The 24,190-nt window shown below is 52.5% G+C and overlaps 1 protein-coding gene across 1 annotated transcript in view; it reads right to left on the minus strand.

The window, feature by feature from the left end:
- Positions 1-24,190, minus strand: part of itga5 (integrin, alpha 5 (fibronectin receptor, alpha polypeptide)) — a 38,608-nt gene that overhangs the window by 2,605 nt on the left and 11,813 nt on the right. Inside the window, exons 3-29 of the mRNA XM_030353870.1 lie at positions 21,515-21,615; positions 20,886-21,009; positions 20,071-20,132; positions 19,938-19,983; positions 19,386-19,511; positions 19,112-19,156; positions 18,660-18,703; positions 18,475-18,531; positions 17,720-17,772; positions 17,084-17,292; positions 16,401-16,592; positions 16,265-16,310; positions 16,018-16,131; positions 14,416-14,471; positions 13,852-14,009; positions 13,605-13,742; positions 9,897-9,964; positions 8,122-8,272; positions 7,605-7,697; positions 6,003-6,082; positions 5,774-5,854; positions 5,506-5,611; positions 5,012-5,170; positions 3,903-4,013; positions 1,297-1,410; positions 451-552; positions 196-318 (exon numbers count right to left, since the gene is read on the minus strand). Coding sequence (XP_030209730.1) covers positions 196-318; positions 451-552; positions 1,297-1,410; positions 3,903-4,013; positions 5,012-5,170; positions 5,506-5,611; positions 5,774-5,854; positions 6,003-6,082; positions 7,605-7,697; positions 8,122-8,272; positions 9,897-9,964; positions 13,605-13,742; positions 13,852-14,009; positions 14,416-14,471; positions 16,018-16,131; positions 16,265-16,310; positions 16,401-16,592; positions 17,084-17,292; positions 17,720-17,772; positions 18,475-18,531; positions 18,660-18,703; positions 19,112-19,156; positions 19,386-19,511; positions 19,938-19,983; positions 20,071-20,132; positions 20,886-21,009; positions 21,515-21,615 — 2,759 coding nt within the window. The remainder of the gene's footprint in view (positions 1-195; positions 319-450; positions 553-1,296; positions 1,411-3,902; positions 4,014-5,011; positions 5,171-5,505; positions 5,612-5,773; positions 5,855-6,002; positions 6,083-7,604; positions 7,698-8,121; positions 8,273-9,896; positions 9,965-13,604; positions 13,743-13,851; positions 14,010-14,415; positions 14,472-16,017; positions 16,132-16,264; positions 16,311-16,400; positions 16,593-17,083; positions 17,293-17,719; positions 17,773-18,474; positions 18,532-18,659; positions 18,704-19,111; positions 19,157-19,385; positions 19,512-19,937; positions 19,984-20,070; positions 20,133-20,885; positions 21,010-21,514; positions 21,616-24,190) is intronic.

The raw sequence follows: 24,190 nt of genomic DNA on the forward strand, positions 1-24,190 counted from the left end.
AGGAAAGACAGTTTGAATCCGCGCACACACACACACGACATCTACCCAGAATAATGCAACGGGTCTTGGGATAAATATAACAAAACTAAAAAAGAATAAATCATTATGTTCCTCGTTATGTTCAGATGGACACGGTTGGCTGAGGGGGTCTCAGGTTTGTAAGAACTACGCCCCCCCGTCAGCAGCAGCACTCACCTTGTACATGACGTAGATGAGCAGAGCTAGAAGTAGCAAGCCGGCCAGGATGGCCAGGATGATGATCCACAGAGGAACCAAGTATTTACCGTCTGGCTTGTTCCACATCACAGAGGTCACCACCTACATAGACACAACCAAGGGAAACGCTTGAAAAACAGTGAAGGGCACAGTATATTCCATTACCTCATATGATCATATTCATGAACTGAGGCTGATGAGGACATTCAAATCAATCAGTGTGAGTCGAGGCACCTTTTTGTGTTCCGTAGGGAGGTGCTTGGGTAGGATGGCGTAGGGCATCTTTCTCACAATGTACTTGGCAAGACACTCCAGCACAAAATTCTTGTTTTGCTTCTGAAAAGAGGCACATCACCAAACACATGAACATAGGAATCAAAGACTTTGGTCCTGGGAGGCATTTCCAACCAAAGGAACACGTTGTTTGTCCCGTTGGTGTCGTTGCAGTTCAGGTGATATACAAAAGGTGGCGATAAACCCTTACGCACGGGAACCGGGCCATTAAAACGCTATGAGATGTGGTGACCACCAGCCAATGAATGACATTATACACATTATCTCATAATTGTTGTAGCAACTCCCTTTAAAAAAAACAAGTCCAATGAGTTTAACTTAACTGAAAAATCCAAAGCACTAAAGCAGAGGCCACAGATGACAATTATAAAAGACTGATCAGCCAATCCAGAAAATAGCAGTGCATGTTTAGTGCCCTGCTACTCTGTAGCTTATTTAGCCAAATAGTGGAGGCTGTGTGTATTGGCAGGCCCCCGGCTTCACAAAACACGAAGGCCAACGCACAATGATGCATTATAGACCAGAACAGAGGCTCCTTCTGCCAGTAGGACATTTAAGTCTCTCTCTCTCTTTTTCTCTTTCTCTTTCTCTTTCTCTTTCTCTTTCTCTCTCTCTTTCTCTTTCTCTCTCTCTCTCTCTCCTCTCTCTCTCTCTCTCTCTCTCTCCTCAAACTCCAGACCCGAGGAAACACAGGATTTAGAAGAGGTTGAGCGTCTCCCTGGGCTCTGTCTCGGAGCGTTGGTGAAAGAGCACACGTGAAGTGCAGCCAGCGGCTGCTCTACGTACCTCCAGGAAGGTCTCAGCCAAGAGGCGCGAGCGCACTTTGAGGATGGCACTCGTTCCCTTCTCCAGCAGACCCACGTTGCACTGCAGCGTCCAGCACTCAGTGTTGGAGCACGACTAGAGAGGGAGAGAGACAGAGAGAGAGAGAGAGAGAGAGAGAGAGAGAGAGAGAGAGAGAGAGAGAGAGAGAGAGAGAGAGAGAGAGAGAGAGAGAGAGAGAGAGAGAGAGAGAGAGAGACTTGAGACGAAAAGCCTTATTGAGATTTCATTTGAATATTGAATGAGAGACCGCTGTTTGTATACGTGAGTAATTATAGGTTTTTTGTGTGAATGTAAGCGTGAGTGCGAAAGCCAGCTCAGCTTCTCGGCTATGCAAATTAGAGCATTGTTAATAAACTCAAGAAGGAGCAATCGAGTACAAAACACTTTGACCTCTAATGACACCAAGCGCCAAGCAGACGTCATCGGACACGTTCTTTTCATTTGTCATTTTCTGACCGAATAAAACCCACTAACCCACCCACCGGCAGCCATGTTCACGATGCTGCCAAGGCCAAATGAACATAACAAAGAGGCTAATGTTATGATCCTCAGACCAGGCCTGCTTCCAATTAAAACACTGGGGGAATGTCATGAGACAGTGGAGGGCTGCAGCAGCAGCAGTCACCACGTCGACACTGCTCACAGGCCCCTCTCCCAACACCGTGGAATAGCCCATCTACACACGTTTCACTTTAAGACATCGTAAACGTACAAATAAAAGCTCCTCAAGCTGTGTGTGCTGTTATATTTTTAAAGGAGGGCAGCTCTGCTACAGGGGTAGGACCACCCCCTGCTGGCCTGGCCCGGTCTCACAGCGTTTCCTGTGGGAGAAACTTTAGTAAAGGCTTAAGTGGAATGTTATTCTTATTATTAATATCACTTAGACGCCGAGCAGGACCAGCGCTGAGGAGGGGAGAGGATCTGGGTGGCTCCCGGAGGGCCCGTATTAACCGATTTATACAGGGCCCACACAGACAGACAGGCAGACCGACCGACCGACCGAAAGACCTCATACTCCCCCCCCCCCCCCAAACCACAAGATGCCCACGAGCACAAGACCTTAAGTGCAGCGTGGAAGCCGCACACCCCAACTATACGAACCACCCTGGTGGGATAATGTGTGGTGGAATATTTGTTTACATGTGAGAATCACAAGCAATGGGTTCATGAGAAGAGCGGGCACGGAACAGGACTATCGTTTTTCACCTTGTTGTCCCAAACACACAATAAAAAATGTCACCACAAATGAACCCCAGAGCATTAAACTACACTAACCTGACCAAACGTTTACAATCTTAAAATAAAGTGTATGCTTCCCCTTTGTGCCTAGCTTTTGCCGAATGAGAGATGAGCTTGTCTGCAGAGTTGTGGCCCCTACACTGGAACCCCAACACAGCCGAGCTGGCCTTTCATCGAGATCGTAAACGTGTTATCTCCGTCTCGCCGGCTTCAGACTCTTAAGCACCGCGCCCATTAAGTCCAGACAATAGAGACCTTCATAAAGACGTGTCATCAGACTGATTTGATAACGGATCGGAGGTTTAGCACCGACAAGTAGACACACAAAGAGCTCTTTTACTGACACAGGTAGGGAAAGCGAGAGAGAGAGAGAGAGAGAGAGAGAGAGAGAGAGAGAGAGAGAGAGAGAGAGAGAGAGAGAGAGAGAGAGAGAGAGAGAGAGAGAGAGAGAGAGAGAGAGAGAGAGAGAGAGAGAGAGAGAGAGTGAGAGAGAGCGAGAGAGAGAGACACACACACAGAAAGAAAGCATGTGACAGACCGACAGAGACAGAGAAAGAGAGACACAACAGAGAGCGTGCGAGAGAGAGACACACACACACACAGAAAGAAAGCATGAGGCCGACAGAGACAGAGTGAGAGAGACAGAGACAGAGACGACGGGGAGAGAGAGAGACATAGACAAAGCCAGAGAGAGCGAGATCGAGAGACGGAGAGTGCGACCTGCTGCTCGGTCCATCAATAGAGACAGTGTGCTGGGGCGCGGGGCCTGACAGCCTTCAGAGTGGAAAATTAAAGGCTGTTCTGTGAGGTAAGCAGTTCCCCGGGGACCTCACCCTGCACCCTCCTCCCCCATGCCCCCCCCCCACCTACCAGCCCAACCGCTCAAAAATGCCTTTAAAGTTAATCACCACAGCGGACACCAACCCGTGCCCTCTGACCCCCCTCAACCCCCCTTCTATAACGACATCATAACCTAATATACCAAGCCTGGGAGCCTTGTGAAAAAGACAAGGGGTTCAGGAGAATCTGAAGGCCCCCTGCAAACGCGCTCTAGTATTTATTATCCTTGTCTGCTCTCCATGTCAAACAATAACAGCAGCCTCCACCTATATACCGAACACCACTCTCTGGTAAAGGGAGGGACACGTTAGCCTGTTCCCAGTTCAGCCCTTAATGAGTCACCATGGACCGTGTGTTTGTTGGGACGCGTGACCTGAGCAAGAGAGGGCAACGCCTTCGGTGGGAAAACATAAACCACCTAATGGATCCTCTGGTCTCCGTAATTGGATTGTGAGTGCCGGGGGGGGGGGGGGGGGGGGGGGTCTCACCAGGTTGGTCAGCTGAGAGAGGGACTCTCTGTGCACCTCTCTCCTCTCCACGTGGTGTTCATGGGCCTGCAGCGCCAGCAGGGATGGAGGCTCTGTGGAGGTCTGCTGCAGCTGGAGAGGGACAAGACACACACACACACACACACACACACACACACACACAGGGTTACATCACTGCAGACAACGGCCCCCCGGGGAGGAAGGACCACACTGGCCTCTCTGTGTGTTTGTGGGGCCCGACGTTAACGAGACCCCAGGGCCTTGTTTTTAATCATTCATCCTGTGGAAGTTTCTCATTGGCCAGGCCGATGCGCCTATCACACGGTGGGAGGAGCACAGAATAAATAAGAGAACCACAGTCAACACACGCACACACACACACACACACACACACAAATGTTCAAATAAAACTATAAACACCAACACACCCAAAGAAACAAACGACAGGCCTCAGGGCTACATCCTGGTCTGTTGGGGGGTGATGATGGGTGTGGGGGGGGGGGGGGGGGGGGGGGGGGGGGGGGGTGGGGATGGGTGTGTGTGGGGGGGGGGGGGGGGGGGTCGGCTGACGGTGGGGATGAGTGAGTGCTGTGCTGCGGTGGTTGGTGTAAGAGTGCTGCGCCCTGGGGACGATCTGAAGGCATCAAAGGGCAGCGCTGGGTGGAGCAGGAGGGAGGAGGCTGTGTGGTGGGTGAGGCGAACCAGGGGAGGATGAGCCCTATCTGTTGGGCTCATGTATTAAACCCTTATGGGGCCGCCTCCTTATCATCATCAACGTCTTCATCAACATGCTGCTGCTGCTCTTCCATTCATTAGGACTAACTAAACACAAGGGCATTTTCTCTCGATCTTTTGCAGTTTCGCCTTCATGAGGTTTCGATAGGATGACAGGATTGTTGTCGTCGAGCTTCAAACTTTGTTTGAGACTGAACACCACCGTGTCCCCCCCCCCCCCCACCCCCCGTCACAGCAGTCCCCGTGCCCAGGCGCCGAGGAGCAAGGGGGCTGCCGTCTCTCCCCCCCCCCCCCCCCCCCTCCCTCCCTCGCTCCGTGCAGCCGGGGCGCGAGGCCGCGAGCGGAGCGTGCGCGCGTGTGGTGAGCGTGTTTACCTTGAGGCCCAGGGAGTTCATGGTGTGGTTGGTGGTGCAGTTGAGCGGGCCCTCGGTGGAGAACTCCAGGGGGTAGAGGAGCTGATAGCCCTGGACGCGCAGCGGGCACCGCAGCTGGAGCAGAGTGCTGCTGATGCGGCTGGGCCCGTTGTTCACCAGCTGGGAGGGGGAAGGGACGGAGGAGGCGGTTAATGCGGGAGTGGAGGAAATCGGAGCTGAGGATCGGTCCGGAAAAAACCTCCATGAGCTGGTTGCTCGCTTGGATTCACGGTTTGAGACGATGAGCTGTTATTATGTTGCTACTGTTGCTGCTTCTACTGTTCCTCCTACTTTGAAGGCTAGTTGCCCGTTGTGTTCCTTTTCCAAAGGCAGCGTGCCTCGATATGAGCTCTATCAGCATGGTAGCTACGGCGGAGCCCCCCCCGGCACACTGCCGATCTGCGGTCAGTGTGGACGGCAGCGGTCCGACCGCCTGCCAGGAGAAGCCCCGTTACCTCATAGACGTGCTCCACGGCTGGCCCCACGTCCTCCTCGGCCACAGGGTTCTTGGTGCTCTTCCAGTTGGCGGGAGGGAAGAAGACTTTATCTGGCCGGGACACGCTTCAAAGGAAAGGGGAGGGGGGAGAGGGTTAGTGACCATGTAAGGGTGACAGCCTTGAGGTTCCAAAAGTTCACATGATAGGGAGACTGTGTGTGTGTGTGTGTGTGTGTGTTGTATATGTGTGTGTGTGTGTGCGTGCGTGCGTGTGTGTTTAAACTCACCCTTGTAAAATGACGTTGGCCTGCACCACCACCTCCAGCTTGTAGGGAACAACCTCGCTGTGGGAGTTGTTCTCGTTTTTACTGTGGAACGGGAGAGGGGGAAACGATCCATCACAGGTTAACAACGCCTCCGTCCACACGGCGACGGAGCCCATGATGTCATGGAAGCTAGCCGGACAAAGGAACAATCTGGAGCCCGGCAGGCAGGGGTGTTGGACGGAGGCTTTACCTGCGGATCTGGAAGTCGAACTGCACCGTGTTGTGTTGGTCCTTTAGTCGTGGCACGGTGAACCGCAGGCCGGCCCAAAGCTGCAGAGACACAACACACCAGGGTTCAAAACATGGAGCAATCCCATCTCGTGCTGGGATCCACAGAGAACCAGGTGTCCATCACTGAGATAAAGAACAACTAAAGGAAAGCAGATCGGCGGGAAAGAACAGAGGATGTGAGCCGAGGTTCACGTGAACGCTGCCATCTGATGTGCATGCCTTCCAGACAGAAAGCATTCTCAGAAGGCCATGCCTCTATTCCTCTCCTCTCCCTCCCTGCCTGGCCCTCCCCTGTCCTGCTTAGTTGGCCGGACCACCAGGGTCATTCGCTCTGTGAACCCGCCCCTCGGCTCCTCTGTGAGACACCGGGCTGCTCCCAGACCGGGCAGAGAGAGACCCAGCTCCCAGGCATCACCATTACCTCCATTCCATCTACTTTCATATGCGTTTTGTTTTCCTATCCAACCCACGCACATAAAACACGCTGACTAATTTTTATTAGAAGTCCTGTGTGCAAAGTTGTTGGGTGCTATGTGTGTGTGTGTGTGTGCGTGCGTGCGCGCGTGCGTGCGTGTACGTGTGTGTGTGTGTGTGTATGTGTGTGTGTGTGTGTGTGTGCTTGCGTGCGTAGGTGCGTGCGTGCGTGTGAAGGGTGAAAGCTTGGGGAGAAAAGTGGTTTTAAAATAAGCCCATTAAAACCCTGTGTTTAACATTCATTAAAAAGTCCTCCAACTTTCGCTGTTAAAAAGCGCACGTCTTCCTGCTTCTACCTGTGTATGTTTGATTAACAACAGACCGGCTGCTTACCACTGATTGTTAACAGCATTCCAAACACAGGCCTCTGATTGGCTATCAATGCCCTCCCTTCCAAGGTCACCAAATCAGATACATAACAGCTACCACTGTTTCCACTGAAAGCCCATCGGGCAGCTGACAGCAGCCAGTTAAAAACTCTGACCAACCGCTTCCCTCTGAATGGCCGTCTGCCCCGTTCTGTGTCCCGCCCCTCCCTCTACCTGCCTGCCTCTCCCTGGACCCATCAGGCAGGGCCAGCCTGTGTTAGGAGGGGAGCTCTCCCCAGCAGGGGACCCCGACCAGCGGACCGGGGGGAGGGGGCACTTCCTGACCGCCTTTCGGAAACTTCCTGTGACCACGCTGTCCTACACAAGAAACCACTTTCCTGTCCTCCTGTGTGTGTCTGTGTGTGCTTTATTCTCTACCAAACTACAAGCCCCGCCCCCTCTACAAGACGACACACAATCCTCCCTCCCTCTGCACTGCAGGAAGCTGAGGTTGTGAAGCACAGGCCTGAAAAAACACTCTAGTTTCTTTTCTTTCGCCGCACACGCAAACATCTCAAGAGGCCGAGCGTATCACATTACATCACATTATATTAACCCTGGTGAAGTGATGAGGTACCTACGACTCCCAAAGAATCACACCCCTCGGACAGTAACAAAACAAATGATAAAAAACAAGGGGGGGGAGCGCACACACACACACACACACACACACACACACAGGAGGACAGATGGTGGAAGCGTTGCCGGAGGGTTCTTACGCTGGTGCCGGACTTCATGGGGTTGCCCAGGTCACAGCTGAGGTAGCGCGTCTGGTTCTCCGTATCGTAGCTGCAGGTCAGCTGGGCCAGGCTCTGGGGAAAGGAGAGCACAACAGAGGCTGGTCACGCACCACAGAACGGACGTCGGTCGCCGCCGACCCCCTCCGCCCCACAGGACGGTGTGAGTGCACCGAGAGGAGGCGGGGAAGAGGAAGAAGAAGAAAAAATCCCTGAACTGCATCCTGTGCTAAATGGGATTCACAGCGGAGTCAAGAATGTGTCTCAACTGTTTAAATAATACGACTTCAGCTTCAAGTTGATATCCAGTCTTCATCCGATTATTTTCTCTTGGTGTGTGTGTCCTGGTGTGTGTGTGTGTGTGTGTGTGTGTGTGTGTGTGTGTGTGTGTGTGTGTGTGTGTGTGTGTGTGTGTGTGTGTGTGTGTGTGTGTGTGTGTGTGTGTGTGTGTGTGTGTGTGTGTGTGTGTGTGTGTGTGTGTGCGTGCGGCCTGGCTCACCTCGTTGTTGCGGGCTATGCCGCTGTAGTCGGCCTCGGGGGGCAGCACCACGTAGAGCTCCGCCTCGTACGCCCCCCCCTCGCCCTCATTGCGGGCGTTGAACATCAAGGTCAGCGAGTTGTCATCGCCGAGGTAGACTTCCTTCCTGTCCCTGAGGATCAGGAAGGGGCACGCACGCGCGCACACACACACACACACACACACACACACACACACACACACACACACACACACACACACACACACACACACACACACACACACACACACACAGAGTTAGGAGTTGCTTTGGTTAGAATTGAACTGAAAAATCGAACATCTCAAAGGGAAAGTTTCCATTGGTGAGGCATGACAGAGTGATTCAGCGAGATGCTTCATTTGCCGTCATTGGCCAATCCCCTGGCCAATAAAGTGCTGATATAGTGTCATGAATAACACCAAACACATCTCTGAGGAGCGACGTGTGCTACACATCTGTCTGCACTGGGCGCCGGCCCAGAAGGCATTAGTCAGCCTGGAGAGGCTCCTCCTCCCTGGACTCCACTGACAGCGTTTCCGGTGTAGCAATAAAGTTCTACACGTAGTACAGTATGGACCAGCGTTGTAAAACACCGCCCCCCCCCCCCCTTACTTTCTCTCCCCCGTCCCTCCCTTTCTCCAGCTCACTAAACTCCTCCCCAGAACAATGAGGAGCCTCCATAAGAAAGGCTCACACAGATGCTTCTCATTAAAGCCTGCCTTTACAAAAGGAGAATGAAGTGAGGAGAGATAGTGGGGCTGACTGCAGACGGCCTCCCCTCTGCCTGCTCAGCCCTTCAGCCTGGCGTCCCCCGTCTAACACACCCGAAACCAACGGTACGGAGAGGAAATAAAGGAAAAAAAAAAAAAAACACGGAAAAACCATGAAAGCATACCGGCGTTCCGGGGCTGGCTTTATCAGGGTGGAAGATAAACTAAAGGTGGCGTGATAAATGTGTTTTTTACTGAAATTCCAGAACGAAATTCCATTGCCCACCTTGAGCTACAGCTCCCCCCTAAACCTTAATGGAATAAGTGATAGCAGACAGGGGAAGGGGCCGTATTCTGACTGCATCAGAAGTCTGTCACGTTTTAAGGAGGCCTTGTGCTGTGTAGGCTGGTATGACGCTGCAGCCCGCTAACAGCCACTTGCAGGTTATTGTATAAGTGATGGATAAACATGGCTTTGTTTCGTTTATTTAAATGAAGGCACAGAGGGTAGTTAAATAGAGACAGGAGACATCTTAATGACAGAGGAGGGGGGGAAGTATTCAGGGGCAGTGTTATTTTTGGGAAAAATGCTAACAAAACATTGCATTGCATTTTTTGCGACCAGAAAGTGTGTCAACGTGATCCCATAAGTAGCCTCAGAAAGGCAGAAGGAGTCTGAAAGCCGTTGGCATAAAAGGCTCATACTTTCCACAAGGAGCACCCCCTCCCTCCCAAATGCTCTATCAGCCAATCAAAGCACCTGTAGATCAAAGCTACTTCCTGTTTACGCAGAGCCGAGCATTCCCCCGTTATGCCAATGGCGCATTGTGGCTATTAACAGTCGGTCTTGGTACACAAAAGTAAACATGCAAGGAAAATAATTAATGTCTGGCCTCTACTTCTCAACCACAACAAGTTCCATAATGGTGGAAAGAGAAAGGGAGGTGAAGAGTTCAGTGTTATAGTCTACAGGAATCTCCTGTACTTCCTCAGATCCTTATGCCACCGGATTCATGGTATTATAGGAGGAAATTAATGGGGCTCACCCTTGGACTGCTAACTTCAGGTCGGGAACACAGATGTTGTCTTCTCCGCAGTCCAGCAGAATCTGAGCCTGGAAGGAGCACGAGGAGAAACAGAATGCCTTTAACGGGCCGCTTTATTGGGGGCTCCGAGGAGCGACATGGGAGCGATTCAGGTGCTGGCGGTTATATGAAAGTAGTCCTGGTTCTTGTTGTGGCGCTTCACTTTGGCGCGTCTGTATTGCTGTTTTGGCCAGAGAGGTGCTCTAGACTAGGTAGCTTTTATCTGTGCAGACTCCCCGTTAGACGTGCTGCGTGGAGGATTCAGTGGCATCTAGTGGTGAGGTTGCTGACTGAATACCCCACTCACTCCCTGTCCAACGACGTACGAGAAGCCACGGTGGCCTGTACCTCCAAAACGATGTCATCATCTACGGGACGAGGTAGTCAAGTGGAAAGCGATGAGGTTCCTTGATGGATTAAATAATTGTATTAACTTATTGTATTAAGTTAATTAGTCTGTAAAACTGTAGATCCTAGCTTAAAAGGGATATAGCGATTATGGTGGTAATTAAAAACCCATTCTAAAGCCATTTTACAATTGCAATAATACACTGATTGAAAATACTATTTCTGAATATTATATTCCATTTCCACCCAGTCTGTTACGCTGGAGGCCCCTAAATCTAAACACTGAACATGTAGTACACATTCACCAATGTACTAATAGGATATTTATCATCAGCCAGCCGAGCAGAGTTGGCTGGAGCAGGATGAGACATGTGGCAGAATGACTAAATACATTCCACAACACAAATAGACCGGTCGCTGACGCACAATCACAGGACTGCAGCCTTCGTTATGCGTCCAGGTGTCTCCACGGTTAGAGACGCCGTGAACTCCTCAGGAAGGAAACGAGCGGGGGCCGAGTGTCTCCCCCGGGATGCTTCCCTAACTCACAAACACAAACATCTGCACGCGACACGCACACTTTTTCGAGAGAGAGAGAGAGAGAGAGAGAGAGAGAGAGAGAGAGAGAGAGAGAGAGAGAGAGAGAGAGAGATACGGAGAGAGAGAGAGAGAGAGATACGGAGAGAGAGAGAGAGAGAGAGAGAGAGAGAGAGAGAGAGAGAGAGAGAGAGAGAGAGAGAGATACGGAGAGAGAGAGAGAGATACGGAGAGAGAGAGAGAGAGAGAGAGAGAGAGAGAGAGAGAGAGAGAGAGAGAGAGAGAGAGAGAGAGAGAGAGAGAGAGAGAGAGAGAGAGAGAGAGAGAGAGAGAGAGAGAGAGAGAGAGAGAGAGAGAGAGAGAGAGAGAGAAGGAGATGGTGAGCGGCCGTGCCAGAGATGCTGGGTGTGTGTGGGGGCGACCACAGGGGGGCGGGGCTTAGCCCAGAGAGCCGCCGCCCCCACATCACAGCAGCGTGGCGGACCGCAGCGGCTCTCCGCGCCACCCCGCCGACCACAGCCCCAGGGTCACGGCGCACGTGCTCCGGAGCGCTGATTCAGAATATAGGGGGGTTGGGGGGGTACCATGGGGGCGGGGCTGGGGTGTTGCAGGTGGGGGTCAGGGGGGGGGCCGGAGATGGGGTTCATTTAAACATAGCCCAGCTAACAAGTTGAATGATGCCAAGGGGTGACATGAAGGTGCTCTGCTAGACACACACACACGCACACACACACACACACGCACGCGCACGCGCAGAACGTATGGCGGAGCACCCGCCGAAACTCGGGGGATCTTGGGGATCAAATTGCTCCCTGCTGGGATGGCAGCACTGTGTCCCCATGCTGCCGGTGACGAGCCGGTGATAATAAATAGAAAGATGGAGGAGGATGAGAGAGGGCCGGGCGCCTCCCCTGTCATTACGACATCAAGGCGGGCTCTAATTATGGACACCATGGTAACCACCAAGCTAACTCTGCCCCGTGCGCACTCTCTCTGTCTCTCTCTCTCTCTCCATCTCTCTCTCAATCACTTTCTGGGGCTCAGCGGACGAGGTTCAGCGGCCTTGAATGACATCAACAGCGGCTGAGAGAAATGACGGACAGCTTGTGATGCAGGGTGGTGGGGGGGGGGGGGGGGGGAAGGGGGCGGAGATGCAGGACACACCGTGTTCTGTTTATTTTATGATTGTGCAATCAAGAAGCTGCACGCACGTGCTTCGGGTGTACCCGGCGCTGCAACAACGGGGGGCATTCAAGAGCAACCCGTGGCCGCCGGCCTCTTCCTCCGCGGCCCGAACCCGCGACTACAGCTGGAAGCACTCCAGCCTCTCTGCCTAAATGCGTGTCTTTGTTCATCAGCTGGGCGACGTCGACAGAGGGACCCAGGCGGGGCACTTAATAGGTCCGTCATCACGCAGAGGGGATGGAGGGGGGGGGGGCACATGTGGCGCGCATTAGCCTGCGGAGGGAGAGGAGAGGCGAGGCTGCGCCGCATCACACACACGCCACACCGCTTCTCCTTCGTACTGCCTCGAACCCTTCAGAGGTGTGAGGGGGAAAGTTGGCCGACTGGGAAAAACATTTGCGCTAGGAGGTCTGCAGCACGCTTCCAAAGCCTTGAGGGAGGGGGGGGGGGGGGGGGGGGGGGGGGCATGGTGCTTCTGATCGAGGCCAGGGCTTTGGCGCAGCACGCACACACACACACACACACACACACACACACACACACACACACACACACACACACACACAGCAGCTCTAAGGCCAGCCTCAAGACCTACTGCATGTTGCCAGCACTACAACCCCCTTTACCCTTGTACATACAAACGGGGTTCCCTCTGCCCAAGCCATTTTGGAACTCAGGAGAACTAGTGTGTGGGGTTCGGTTTGTTAAGGGTTCGGTTGGTTAAGGGTTCGGTTGGTTAAGGGTTCGGTTTGTTAAGGGTTCGGTTGGTTAAGGGTTCGGTTGGTTAAGGTTCAGATTGAGGCGTTGGTTGCACAGCTGCACTACTGCAGCAAAACACCACATCTGAAGGAGGCGACAGGCGTCAGTCCTGATCCAACAGGGGGGCGAGACACAGACACGGAAAGAGAGGGAACTGGGGTGAGTACTGTGCTCGATGCCTTTCCCAAAGATGGCTTGAACTGCTGGGGCTCGCACATCGTGAGCGCTGAACTCCACAGCTGAGAGCAACCCCGCCCGCCCACCTCGGGGGGGGGGGGGGGGGGGGGATCAAGTCTCAGCCAGATGGGTAAACAGCCTCAGCAGTGCCGACCCAACCCAGACATATTAGAGATATTTATTATATATATACACACACAAATATCTGAAGGACTCCACCAATGCACCATTACATAGCCAGAAGGGAAGGAGTGTTAGGGGGAGTGAAACATAATGTTCACTAGCAACGAACACTTTAGTTTCAACGTGATTTCCAGGCCCTCCAGACTTTAGACGGCTTCCCAGTGGGGCCGTTTAAGATGGGGGGGGGGGGGGGGGGGGGGGCAATAAAGAAGTGTGGCCCCAGTCCCTCAGCAAGAGTGGGGAGGGGGACTGTCTGAGCGTACGTGAAGGCCGGGTCTGGGCAGTGGAGTGTTCCTTAACTGTTGAGCCTGTGCACATGTACGGTAAGGAACACATACTACGATGAGGCCTGCAAGGGGAGATTACTACACGCTTTACAGCGCCACGTGGCCAAAGTTGGACAGCTGCAGCAGCACACTCATATAACGCCCACCGCCGTTGGCGTTCTAGCCTGGGGATGGCTTAAGGAAGGCTGCGTACCTTCCGCACGATAAGGCTGGCCGCCTGGTAGTTGAGGACGGGTCGTAGGCCGTGGGCGTCGGCCGCGGCGTTGGGGTCCAGGCTGAAGTTCATCGCCACGTAGATGGAGGACAGCTTGTCTCTGAACTCCTTCTCGTCCTGCACCGGACACAACAGCACCAGACACTTAGGCACTGCGGTCAAGCTTTGAGGAAGAAAAAAAAAGGGCGGATATTTTCCGTAGAGGACGTGACTTCATGCGACGCACCCGCAGGTAGATCTTGGCGTCGTGGCAGGAGCGCTCTCCGCGCCTCATCCTCAAGCTCCTCAGCAGCGAGGCCTGGTGGGAGTCCAGGAACAGAGCCCGCCGCACCCCGCCCTTCTGCTGGTGCTTCTGGCTGTCCAGCTGCAACTCCACCTGGAAGTCTGCAACACACACACACACACACAGAGCATGATGAATGTCCTATCGTCACCTAATGACAGGTTTTTTAAAAGATTCATCAGAACCACTCAGGCTCACGCACAATGAGGTCAATGTTGCCGCTAGGTAATGCGGGGACGACAGAGTATTCATGTTCACCGGAGCACAGGGTCATTAAGGGGTGAGTTACCGGGGAGCCAAGGGGGATTATGAATGAACAATACGGGATACTAAGGGTTACGAATAGACCACAGAGCACAGCCCTCAAGGCTCGCTACTATACATTCTCTTAACCTTACACTGACGGCACTTCGCCAAACAAGACCTAACATCTCTACATTATTGTGTGACACGAGGAATGGATTCTCTGTGTGTTATAGGGAGCAGATGTGGGGAGGATTGTCTCACCTAGTGTTTCTGGCAGGTGCTTCCCATCCGCCGAGATGCAGAAGCTCAGGTTGACACTGTTGAACAGAAGGAAGGGAGACAGGGCGAGTCAAACAAGAGCGCTCCTGGGACCCCCAGTCCTCAGAAGCCCCCCTGATCCCCCGCTCGCTCTCGCCGTCACCTTTGTTTGAAACTGTTTAAATGTACACGAGTGTTGAACATAGCATTCGACACGCGTCTGTAGCCGCCCTCCAACCGCTTCGTGTCCATGTGGACCAAGTAGAGGAGTGTGGATAACGGACAGTACTTAGTACCCGCTGACACCCCTAACCTCTCTCCAATCTGGGCCGACGGAGACTGTCTGTGTGTGTGTGTGTGTGTGTCTCTCTCTCGCTCAGCGAGAGAGAGACACACACACACACACACACAGACAGGCCCCACCACCACCACCACCACCACCACCACTACGACCCCCGTGTGATGGAATGATCCGGAAAGAAGGGTGAAATCGGCCGGCTTCTCGTGTTTCGCCGCTGACCGCTGGACGCCTGCCATGTGAGCCCTCGGCCTTTCTTCCCATGACATCATGCACACGGTGGGGGACCGCTGTCCCACGCCCCCCCCCACCCCCCCCCCCAACACACACACACACACACACACACACACACACACACACACACACACACACACCCCTTACCTACAGAGCAAGGAAAGGGGTAGATGAAAATGGAAGTCAACACAGAAAGAAAACGAGAAAGAGACTGAGAAAGAGAAAGAGAGATGCATAAAAGAGCGAGCGGGACACAGAGTAAAAGAGTAAAAGAGATTGTGGAGCCGGAGAAAGAGAGAGAGAGAACGCAACAAGCTACATGCCTTTGCTCTAAAGTCTGTGGGTCTGTCAATGTGCGAGTGCGAGCGTGTGTGTGTACACGGTTTGTGTGTTATGTTCATTTTTTTCTCTGTAAAGTGTCCCTGCGTCCTGATGCGTCCCAGCTGTTCTCCACCACCAAACAATATCTCATTCAAAAGCCCCACAGCGGAGAGAGACTACAGGCTCCCCCCTTTGAAAAAACCCCACCAACAACTCCCCAGTCCATCGCCAGGCAACACGGCCTAATCAAAACACATGTGTATACAAGAGTTTCCTTCATGGATCGGGGGAGTGCGCGCACACACACACACACACACACACACACACACACACACACACACACACACACACACACACACAGCGTGTCAACCGGGTTGAGCAGCAGGCGGCCCCCACCCCTTAGCCCCACCCCTCCAATCTGTTTCCTCTCCCGGCTGCTGGAAATATAAAACCATGCGCATTGGGCGAAATCTCAAACAATCCGATAGAAAGCTGAAGAGATGTTTTGACAGAAGTATGGTTCACAGAGTTATCACTGCTCCTATAGAAGGGGAGAGGTGTCAGGCCGCTGTGACGCATGGATCAGAAGGTCAGCAGGAAGGACAACGCGTAACACAGGGGGGATGTTGACAGTTGCGCTAGTCCTTATCAGAGTTTCCACACACACACACACACACACAGACACATACACATCATTACACAATAGTGTATGACGAAGCGTCTTGAAGGAATCTGATTTGTTGAACGTTTACCAGGAAACTAGTATGGTGATGTTGTCGTTGGTGACCGGGCAGTTCTTCTCCTCAGGGTTGATCATATTTGGGGAGATGGCCATGGTGGCGATGGCGTTGACGATTGGGCGAGACCTGTCGGTTGACACAGACACAAAAACAGAGAAAAACAACCAGCAGCACAATCAGTCCAACGTCCACAGTGACAAAACATTACACAGAGCCATGAGCATGCTGGGTAATGTAGTCCGCTGCAACGGAGCCGTACCTGTAGAGAAGCGCCCTGTCCACGCCGAAGGCCCCGACGATCAGATCTAGCCCGGCGAGAGAGAGAGAGAGGGTTTAAATAACCAGAGCAGTACCAATAGATCGTGACTGGGTCCACTCCTCTTCCTCCTTCTCACCCGGGTAGCCGTTCATGTCCAGGTCCTTGGCTCCTCGCATGGCGAAGCCAAAGCTGGCGGGGATGACCCCGGCCGCCCACTGGCCGGTGATCACCTGGGAGGGCTTGCTCCCTAGGCCGCCCGCGTGGCCGTTGTAGATGTAAACCAGGCCCTGCAGCCCCTCGCCGCCGAACGGACTGCTGACCGCCACGTCTGGGGCACAGACGACCAAGGAGCAAAGGTTAGGGGTTAGCTACCGAAACCCAATGCGGCTAAAAGACAATTCAGGGCATCCTCCTCATGTCATGTTCAAAACAATTCGGAAGCTGGGAGTTTCAACTCTGAGATTCTGACTTCCGACAAAATTGTGTTCCCGCTCAAAATTAAATCAAATGGGTTGGAAGGGGGTTCATTGATGCTCGACGGAAGATTGCCATTTTGTGGCTCAATGCTGAATACCAAAAATGTATACAGCTGCAATTTATGATACTTTTGGAAAAAATATGGAAAAGAAAGGAGATGAACACTGGCTAGTTAATTGAATCTGTAAAATAGACGATTTTTATACACATACTGGATAATTACACATCAAACGATGTGTTAAAAGAATAAGATAACCGAATCTCCGACCTGTAATCTAAAAACAGTTAAATTAATTTCTCTCCCGACTTGTCTTGAACGCAGCACGAGAACCAGCCACCCACCATTGAAGCCGTCCTGGTTCAGGTCGCCCAGCGGCGCAATGGTGTTCCCGAAGCGGCCGTATGCGTCCACGCCGGTCAGGTGGGGCTCGCTGAGCTCCAGGTCCAGGGGCCCGCGCTGCAGGTAGACGTACACCCGGCCTACCTCCTCCAGCCGCCCGTCAGACCCCCGCAGCATGAACATGGGGGCCCCCACCAGCAAGTCCGTCAGCCTGGGGGACACAGGGGGGGGTCAGCACGCTGTACGCTCAGACACCCCGGCGCCTCCACGCACGCGTTATCGTGTGGTTCCCCACACGAACCCCGCACTCGGGGGGGAACCTCTTCACAGAGCTAACGCCCAGCTGATTAACATACAGAGGGGAGAGCGAGGGGAGAGACAGGGGGAGAGACAGAGAGAGAGACAGAGACAAGAGACGAGAGACACGAGAGACAGAGACAGAGACAGAAACGAGAGACAGAGACAGAGACAGAGAGAGAGAGAGAGAGACAGAGACAGAGACAGAGACAGAGAGAGAGAGAGAGAGAGAGAGAGAAAGGAGACAGAGAGAGAGAGAGACTAGGAGAGAGGCGACAGAGAGGAGGAGGGTTAGAGTAGAGGAACATGGAGGGGTAAGTCAGAATGCGTCTCCTTCTTACCCGTCGCTGTTGATGTCGGTCGTGGCCAACGAGTAGCCAAAATAGGAACCCATCTGTTGAAAGAGCAGGGTTACTGATGGGTGTTGAACAGAGAGCAGTGAGCCTATAATCTAAAGCCATCATCTTATTCCACGCCATGCTTCTTTAACTATACACAGTCATCACGCGATCATAAAAACACTTTGCTCTTTAGTACGTGCGATTCACGGTTTTAACGAAGGGAGAAGTTCAACAGTCATAAAGGCAGCCTCTAACACAGCCGGCTAGAAATGGGGGCTTTTTTTGTGAAGTTGAAGGATAGTCAACATGTTAAGAGAATCAACATGGCAGGGGAGTCAACCTGTGAGGAGAGTCAACATGTTAAGAGGGTCTATGGTGAAGGAGAGGTAGAGGCAGAGTGATTATCCAGACTCCAGGAACCAAGCGCTCTCCTGATGGTATTTATTCAGCTGAGCCAATCAGCGTGGGTTAAAGCCTTGGCCAGCCCTCTCTCTGTTCCCAGAGTCATTTGCACAAATTGCCGCTGCACTTTCCCTGAATAATTGAGATTTACAAGAGGAACCGCGAGCCTGTAAACTATTCAACATTTTTTAAAAGGGAAATTATTTTTGCTTTTACGCTGATTCAACGAATAAGGATCTGTTGTGTGTAACAGCGCTATGAAAACACAAAAGGGCTCCGTGTTCAGCTTCCAGACGCAGTTGATTTAACTTTGCTTTTTAACACGTTTCTTCATAAAGTAGGACGTCACTTGCCTGTTCACCTTTGAACTCCACCATGGATTTCAGGTTGGTGCCATTGAAAATTGAAACCTATTTGGGAGCAGAAACATGAAAGTGAAGTCCCACAGCTTCTGAACATGAATTGATACTAGGATGTGTCTTCAGGTGACTTAAGATGTTTAAGAGATCCACAAAATGCGAGTGTGGATGTTTCTTACCACTCCGCGAAGAATGGACGCTTTAGGAACTCCGGCAACGAAATCTGTAAGAGAGCGAATTATTAACTATTCAGTCATGGTCTTATCAGGGAAGTAAGAATACACATTATATATACTTAATGTTTGTTTACCTATCTATCTATCCATCTACACAACTTTGTGTGGGATATGGGACATTTTTTAACTATTTATGTTTAAATAGCTTAAAAACTCATCACTCTATCTTTATAGAAATAGTATAGTGCAGAAATGTAGAAATTGTTGTTGACATAAGAAAGCCCTACTCCAGCAGTTTGCACTACCACTTGTTCCCCCATCTGACAGGTAAGTCACTGGTTGAATGTTCCTGCTCCATGACTAGATAACTAATGTAATGCAGTGTAATCATATAAGCTGGAGCTTTGCTTTCTCCATGAGAGCCTGAGAGACTGCTAGGCTGGTCTACGACTCACCGTCCAGCTTATCACCGCTGAAATCCCCCACGGCGATAGAGTAACCTGTGGACAGCACAAGAGGGCATGTATGAGCTCAGGCCTGCACAGCAAGCTCATTATAATGATATCATCCGCATTTAAAAATGAGAAGACATATACATAAATTATATATAGAACACGTTAAAAATATCTCACACACACACACACACACCAAATGCGTAGAATCAGTGGTATGATTGACAAAAATTGAAGAGCAGAAAGCCCCCTGTGGAGAGGAAGGGTTTGGTCTTACCCTGGTAGTTATCATCATGTTTGATGGCCGTCTGTTTGGTCTCCAGCTGACCGACCACAGACTGCATGAAGTAGCCTGGGTAGTACGTCTCGATGATCTTGTCCTTGTCTGCCGAGATCACCTGGCCTGAGGTCACACCAGACAAACACAAACCGACCGGTGAGCTGACAGTGTATAGGGCTTGTACGATGTAATGTCACAGCACTCTGCATCCTTTTGGAAGCAGAGTAACATTTGAATGGTCGTTACCCTGTAGGTAGTGTCGTTTTTTGTCATTGTTAATTAAATCCATGGTGAAATTATTGGTCATCATGGGAAGACCTTGATGTGTTAGAAACTGCCACAGCGTTTTTCATGCTTGACGTTATAAAAAACAGCATTAACACTGGCCTAGGTTATGGTATATTAATGTTTTACTCTACTACAATACTCTCGAGTCAAAATGGCGTAGTATCACAAAGAAAACATCCCAAGTTGCATTGTGAGGTTCACACCCTGATCCTCTTTATCAGGCCAGATGCTTCCACAGAGCAGGTGTTTTGTGGCACGTACCTTGCCAGAAGTAACTCCCCGGTCCGCCTAGCACTACTTTGCCATCCTAGGGAAGAGAACATTTGGGGGATTAAAGCATTAAAACACAACCACCTAATAGTATTTCAGTAGACCACGGAGCGGTGGGGCTTACCTTAGTGAAGTCTGCACTGAACCCGCCCTGGCAGTAGCCCTGACCACCATGACCCGTCACCTCTGCACACACACACACACACACACACACACACACACACACACACACACACACACACACACACACACACACACACACACACACACACACACACACACACACACACACACACTTTTACTTTAAAGGGTGTTTCTTCACGGTTTCAGATGTCTTCGGATTTAAGACACAAACTCACTGGACATTTGAGGAGGAGGTGAGAACTGCGATGCAGGGTTTACCCGACACCGTTTTGACATATTTAGGCACGACAGCTCTTAACCAAGTGTCCTCACCCATCTAATTATACAACAGCCGCTCCCATCTCATTGTTTTTGATAATAAACTCAATCTGTCCGCTGTCCCGAGAAGGGAGGTGGAGGAGGGGAGGGGAGGGGAGGGGAGGGGAGGGGAGGGGAGGTTCCACGGTTGTCGGCCCACTGTCCACCAGGGATCTCTGGAGGTTGTCGGCCCACTGTCCACCAGAGATCTCTGGAGGTTGTCGGCCCACTGTCCACCAGAGATCTCTGGAGGTTGTCGGCCCACTGTCCACCAGAGATCTCTGGAGGTTGTCGGCCCACTGTCCACCAAAGATCCTCTCTCTCTCTCCCTGTGTGTCCAGAACTTGACTCCCCCAGCCTGAAACCCTCAACTCTCAGCAGGGGGGCCCAGCTGTCGTGTTAAACGGTGGGGTAGAGGGGGGGGGGGGGGGGGGGGGGGCAAGAGATGAAAATAACGTAGCCAAATTAATTGAATAATCATTATCATATTTATTATACCTGTGCGACACGGCGCGTATTCAGCGAACTTAGTAAAGTTCTGGGCCGAGAGGTAGCAGGTCCCGGTCACGTCGGACTGGGGGACGTCCTTCTTGGTTCTCCAGGAGTAGAGTGGGGCGCAGGCCTGTGGGGGGGGGGGGGGGAGAATGAGGTCAGATGGAAGATGTTTTTTTCCTCTCATTGAAAATAGTCTCCCCCAGACCGTCACTGGGGAGGAGCCCCCGGGGGTCGGAGGTCAGGGGTGCCCCTGGAGCCGGACTCCGGTAACTCAACGCGGGTCACGACCCTGACAACGCCTCCCCATACCAACGGAGGAACAACAACACTCATCACTGAGGTCATCGGCTGAACCGGGCGCGCTGTGCGTTTTGGGGAAGTAGACAAGAGCAACTCCTTCAGAGGACACACCCTGGAGGAACCGATGGGGTACGTGACTCACCACCCGGGACGTTCAGCCCTGACCCGACCCGAGTGGGACTCACCAGCATTCAGAACCAGTATCAGTTGTTGACAACGTCAGTGCAGGGAATACCTCCGCCCGAAAGGTTTTTAAAAACACAGCAACCCCCCCCCCGCCCCCTTGCCCATCATCCCCTATTCCCCTCCCCCCGGGAGCGGAGTCAACTTACCAGAATGGTGTCTCCGTGGGAACGCACGGTGGCGCCGAACCACTGGTGGGACTTGACCTCCGCCTTATGGTCTGTGTCGTTGATCAGGACGGTGCGATCCCCTAGGAGCAGGAGAGAGGGGGAGCACAGCGATGAGAACACGTTTTGACAGAACACAGCAACAAATGGAACTTGCATGGAAAATGCATTCAGCCTGCGTTCTGCTCAAAGGGGATTTTGTACTAGAAACGGTAAAGGGGAGGCTGCTGCTCTGGGCCTCTCGACTGCAGTTCCCCCGCTACTTTGGGGTATTATCCACAGGGTTTGGTTCGGGACTGGCCTGACCCCTGTTGACCTCTGATTCTGTTCGGCCACCTGGCCATCAGTAAGCCTGATCGCTCCCCGCTTCCACTCTGGGATGGCAGGAGTTCAGGTAACAGATGGCCTGAGAAGACAGCACTTCACTAGAGCGCGCCGTCTCTCTGCGCCTGAAATCGAAGCCAAGCACCGAACATGATCCAGGCCTGAGCGGAGGAGAACGCCGTAGACCCTGGACGGTTTGTTTATGAGAGACAGAGCAAACGCCGAGGAAGCTTTTGGTGACCTCAACATTTTCACTTCTCCCACTCATTTCCCAATGTGTGTTTCAGTTCATAAGTGCACACCCACACAACCATGGCGACTGTTGCAAGAGAGCAGAACACGGTCTGTCTCGGTGGGCGGGGTTCGTCAGGGAGTAGGGGGGGGGGGGAGGGGGAGTAGGGCGGGTGAGTATGTGGAGATCATGTGCCTTCCAAGGCTGTGATCTCTCCTGATCCCTTCCCCTTCACCTCAGTGGTCTCCCCTCTCTGCTGAGGGACTCCGGAGTCGGGGCTGAGGGCTGACGGCTTGCGCTGCGCGTCTTGGTGGAACCAGAGAACGGGGCGGCGGTCCAAGGAAAACAGCCGACCCCGGCCCAGTTTTCTCCCAGCAACCTCACACTCATCATTTCAGAACACACACACGTTTTCTCTTGGTGGCTCAGACTCTTTGTTTCTAATTCCCCCTTGTGTGTGCCTCCGAATCGGGTAAAAGGGAAGATAGGCCGACCATTAACACAAATACACAAATGCTGTATTTTAACACAAATGGTCGTCATGCCAACTGTCCCTATGTTTCTACACTCATCCACAGTGCACTCTCGGCCTCACATCACGCCGCCTGCCTTCCACCACCGCCACGGCTAGCCGGCCATCCCATCAACACAGCGTGTTCACAAGCCAACAGAAGCCAACTTTAATTGGACGGTATGAATTCAAAGGCGGCCGGTCGGAGGATAAATAGTACGGTGGGCCGTACCAGCCATAACATGACCTCGGCATGAAAGTGGCTCCCGAGAATCCTGTTACTTTAACTAATCTCCGATAGCTCCGCGGCCCTTCGTTACTGCAGCATACCTTCCTTTATGTTTTCATAACTCAGGGGCCCCTTGTTTGGGTAGGAGGAGTGAATCGCTACCAGGGAACCCGACGGAGCCAACCCGGACCGCTGTGTGTTTGGGCCGCGTCGCCTAGACAACCGGGCCCTAGCAGCGCCAGCAGCCACGCAGCAGCAGCAGCAGCAGCAACCTTTAATTCATATTGCGAAAGCTGATATCATCCAACAGTTCCCTCACATCTGGCCGTGGAATGTACAGGAAATATGTGTGTGTGTGTGTGGCTGAGATTTACAGTAAGAACCATGTCAGGCGCTGGGTTCCTGCCCTGCGTTGGAGACGAGCAGGAACATGTTTGGGTGTTCTCCGTACCGCACAAGGACTACAGTGATGAGGACGATGACGTTGTCCCCGGCAACGACACCCAGTCGATGTTTGGACCGATGACATCACCTACGGCCCACTGCTCAGCGTCGGCGATACTCAACTGAGAGGTCAGAGTCAACAATAGCACACTATCTGCGGCTGACTGCCGGGAAGCTGGTTAGCGCATGATGGGATGGGATACCGATGCATCACATGGGGGGAGTGGGGGGGGGGCTGTATGTGTGTGTGTGTGTGTGTGTGTAAACTATTCCCCTTTGAACCCTGTGCAAGAGACCAGCCATTAGTGGCTGGTCACTGAAATAGTGTGTGTGTGTGTGTGTGTGTGTGTGTGTGTGTGTGTGTGTGTGTGTGTGTGTGTGTGTGTGTGTGTGTGTGTGTGTGTGTGTGTGTGTGTGAATTTCAGTGTCCATCGGGTAAAAGACAAATGGTTGAATTCACTTATCTCAGCGGCTTGCCCTGTTGTGATGAGTGAGGAGGAACAGGAGGAGGGGGACTATGATGACCAACGGGGGGGGGGGGGGGGATTCCATATCCCCCTCCATACCACAACGTCCCCGAATGCCCCCCCCCCCCCCCCCCCCCCCCTTCCTCCCCTACGTCCACGGGGCCGGCTCTTATCTGGATGGAGGAGGAAGTGGATGGGAGTGGGCCCTCTGGCTGGTCTGACCCAATTAGTCAAGCTAATTAAGAGGCTCGGTGGTCTGGGGGTCAGCCCTCCCCCACTCTCTTTGATGGAGGAGAGAGTGGGAGACCCTGCATCGCTCGCTAATGGGATTGATCCGTATCACCGTCCACCCTGGCCCAGTGACTAGGTCCCGCTCGGATCAGATCCCCTGCGGTCGCTCAAGATATGAAGGCACTGACATCATGGCCTAATGTAACCGCTTATTGTCCAC

This window comes from Gadus morhua, chromosome 1, assembly GCF_902167405.1.
Source record: "Gadus morhua chromosome 1, gadMor3.0, whole genome shotgun sequence".
In the NCBI taxonomy this organism is placed as follows: domain Eukaryota; kingdom Metazoa; phylum Chordata; class Actinopteri; order Gadiformes; family Gadidae; genus Gadus; species Gadus morhua.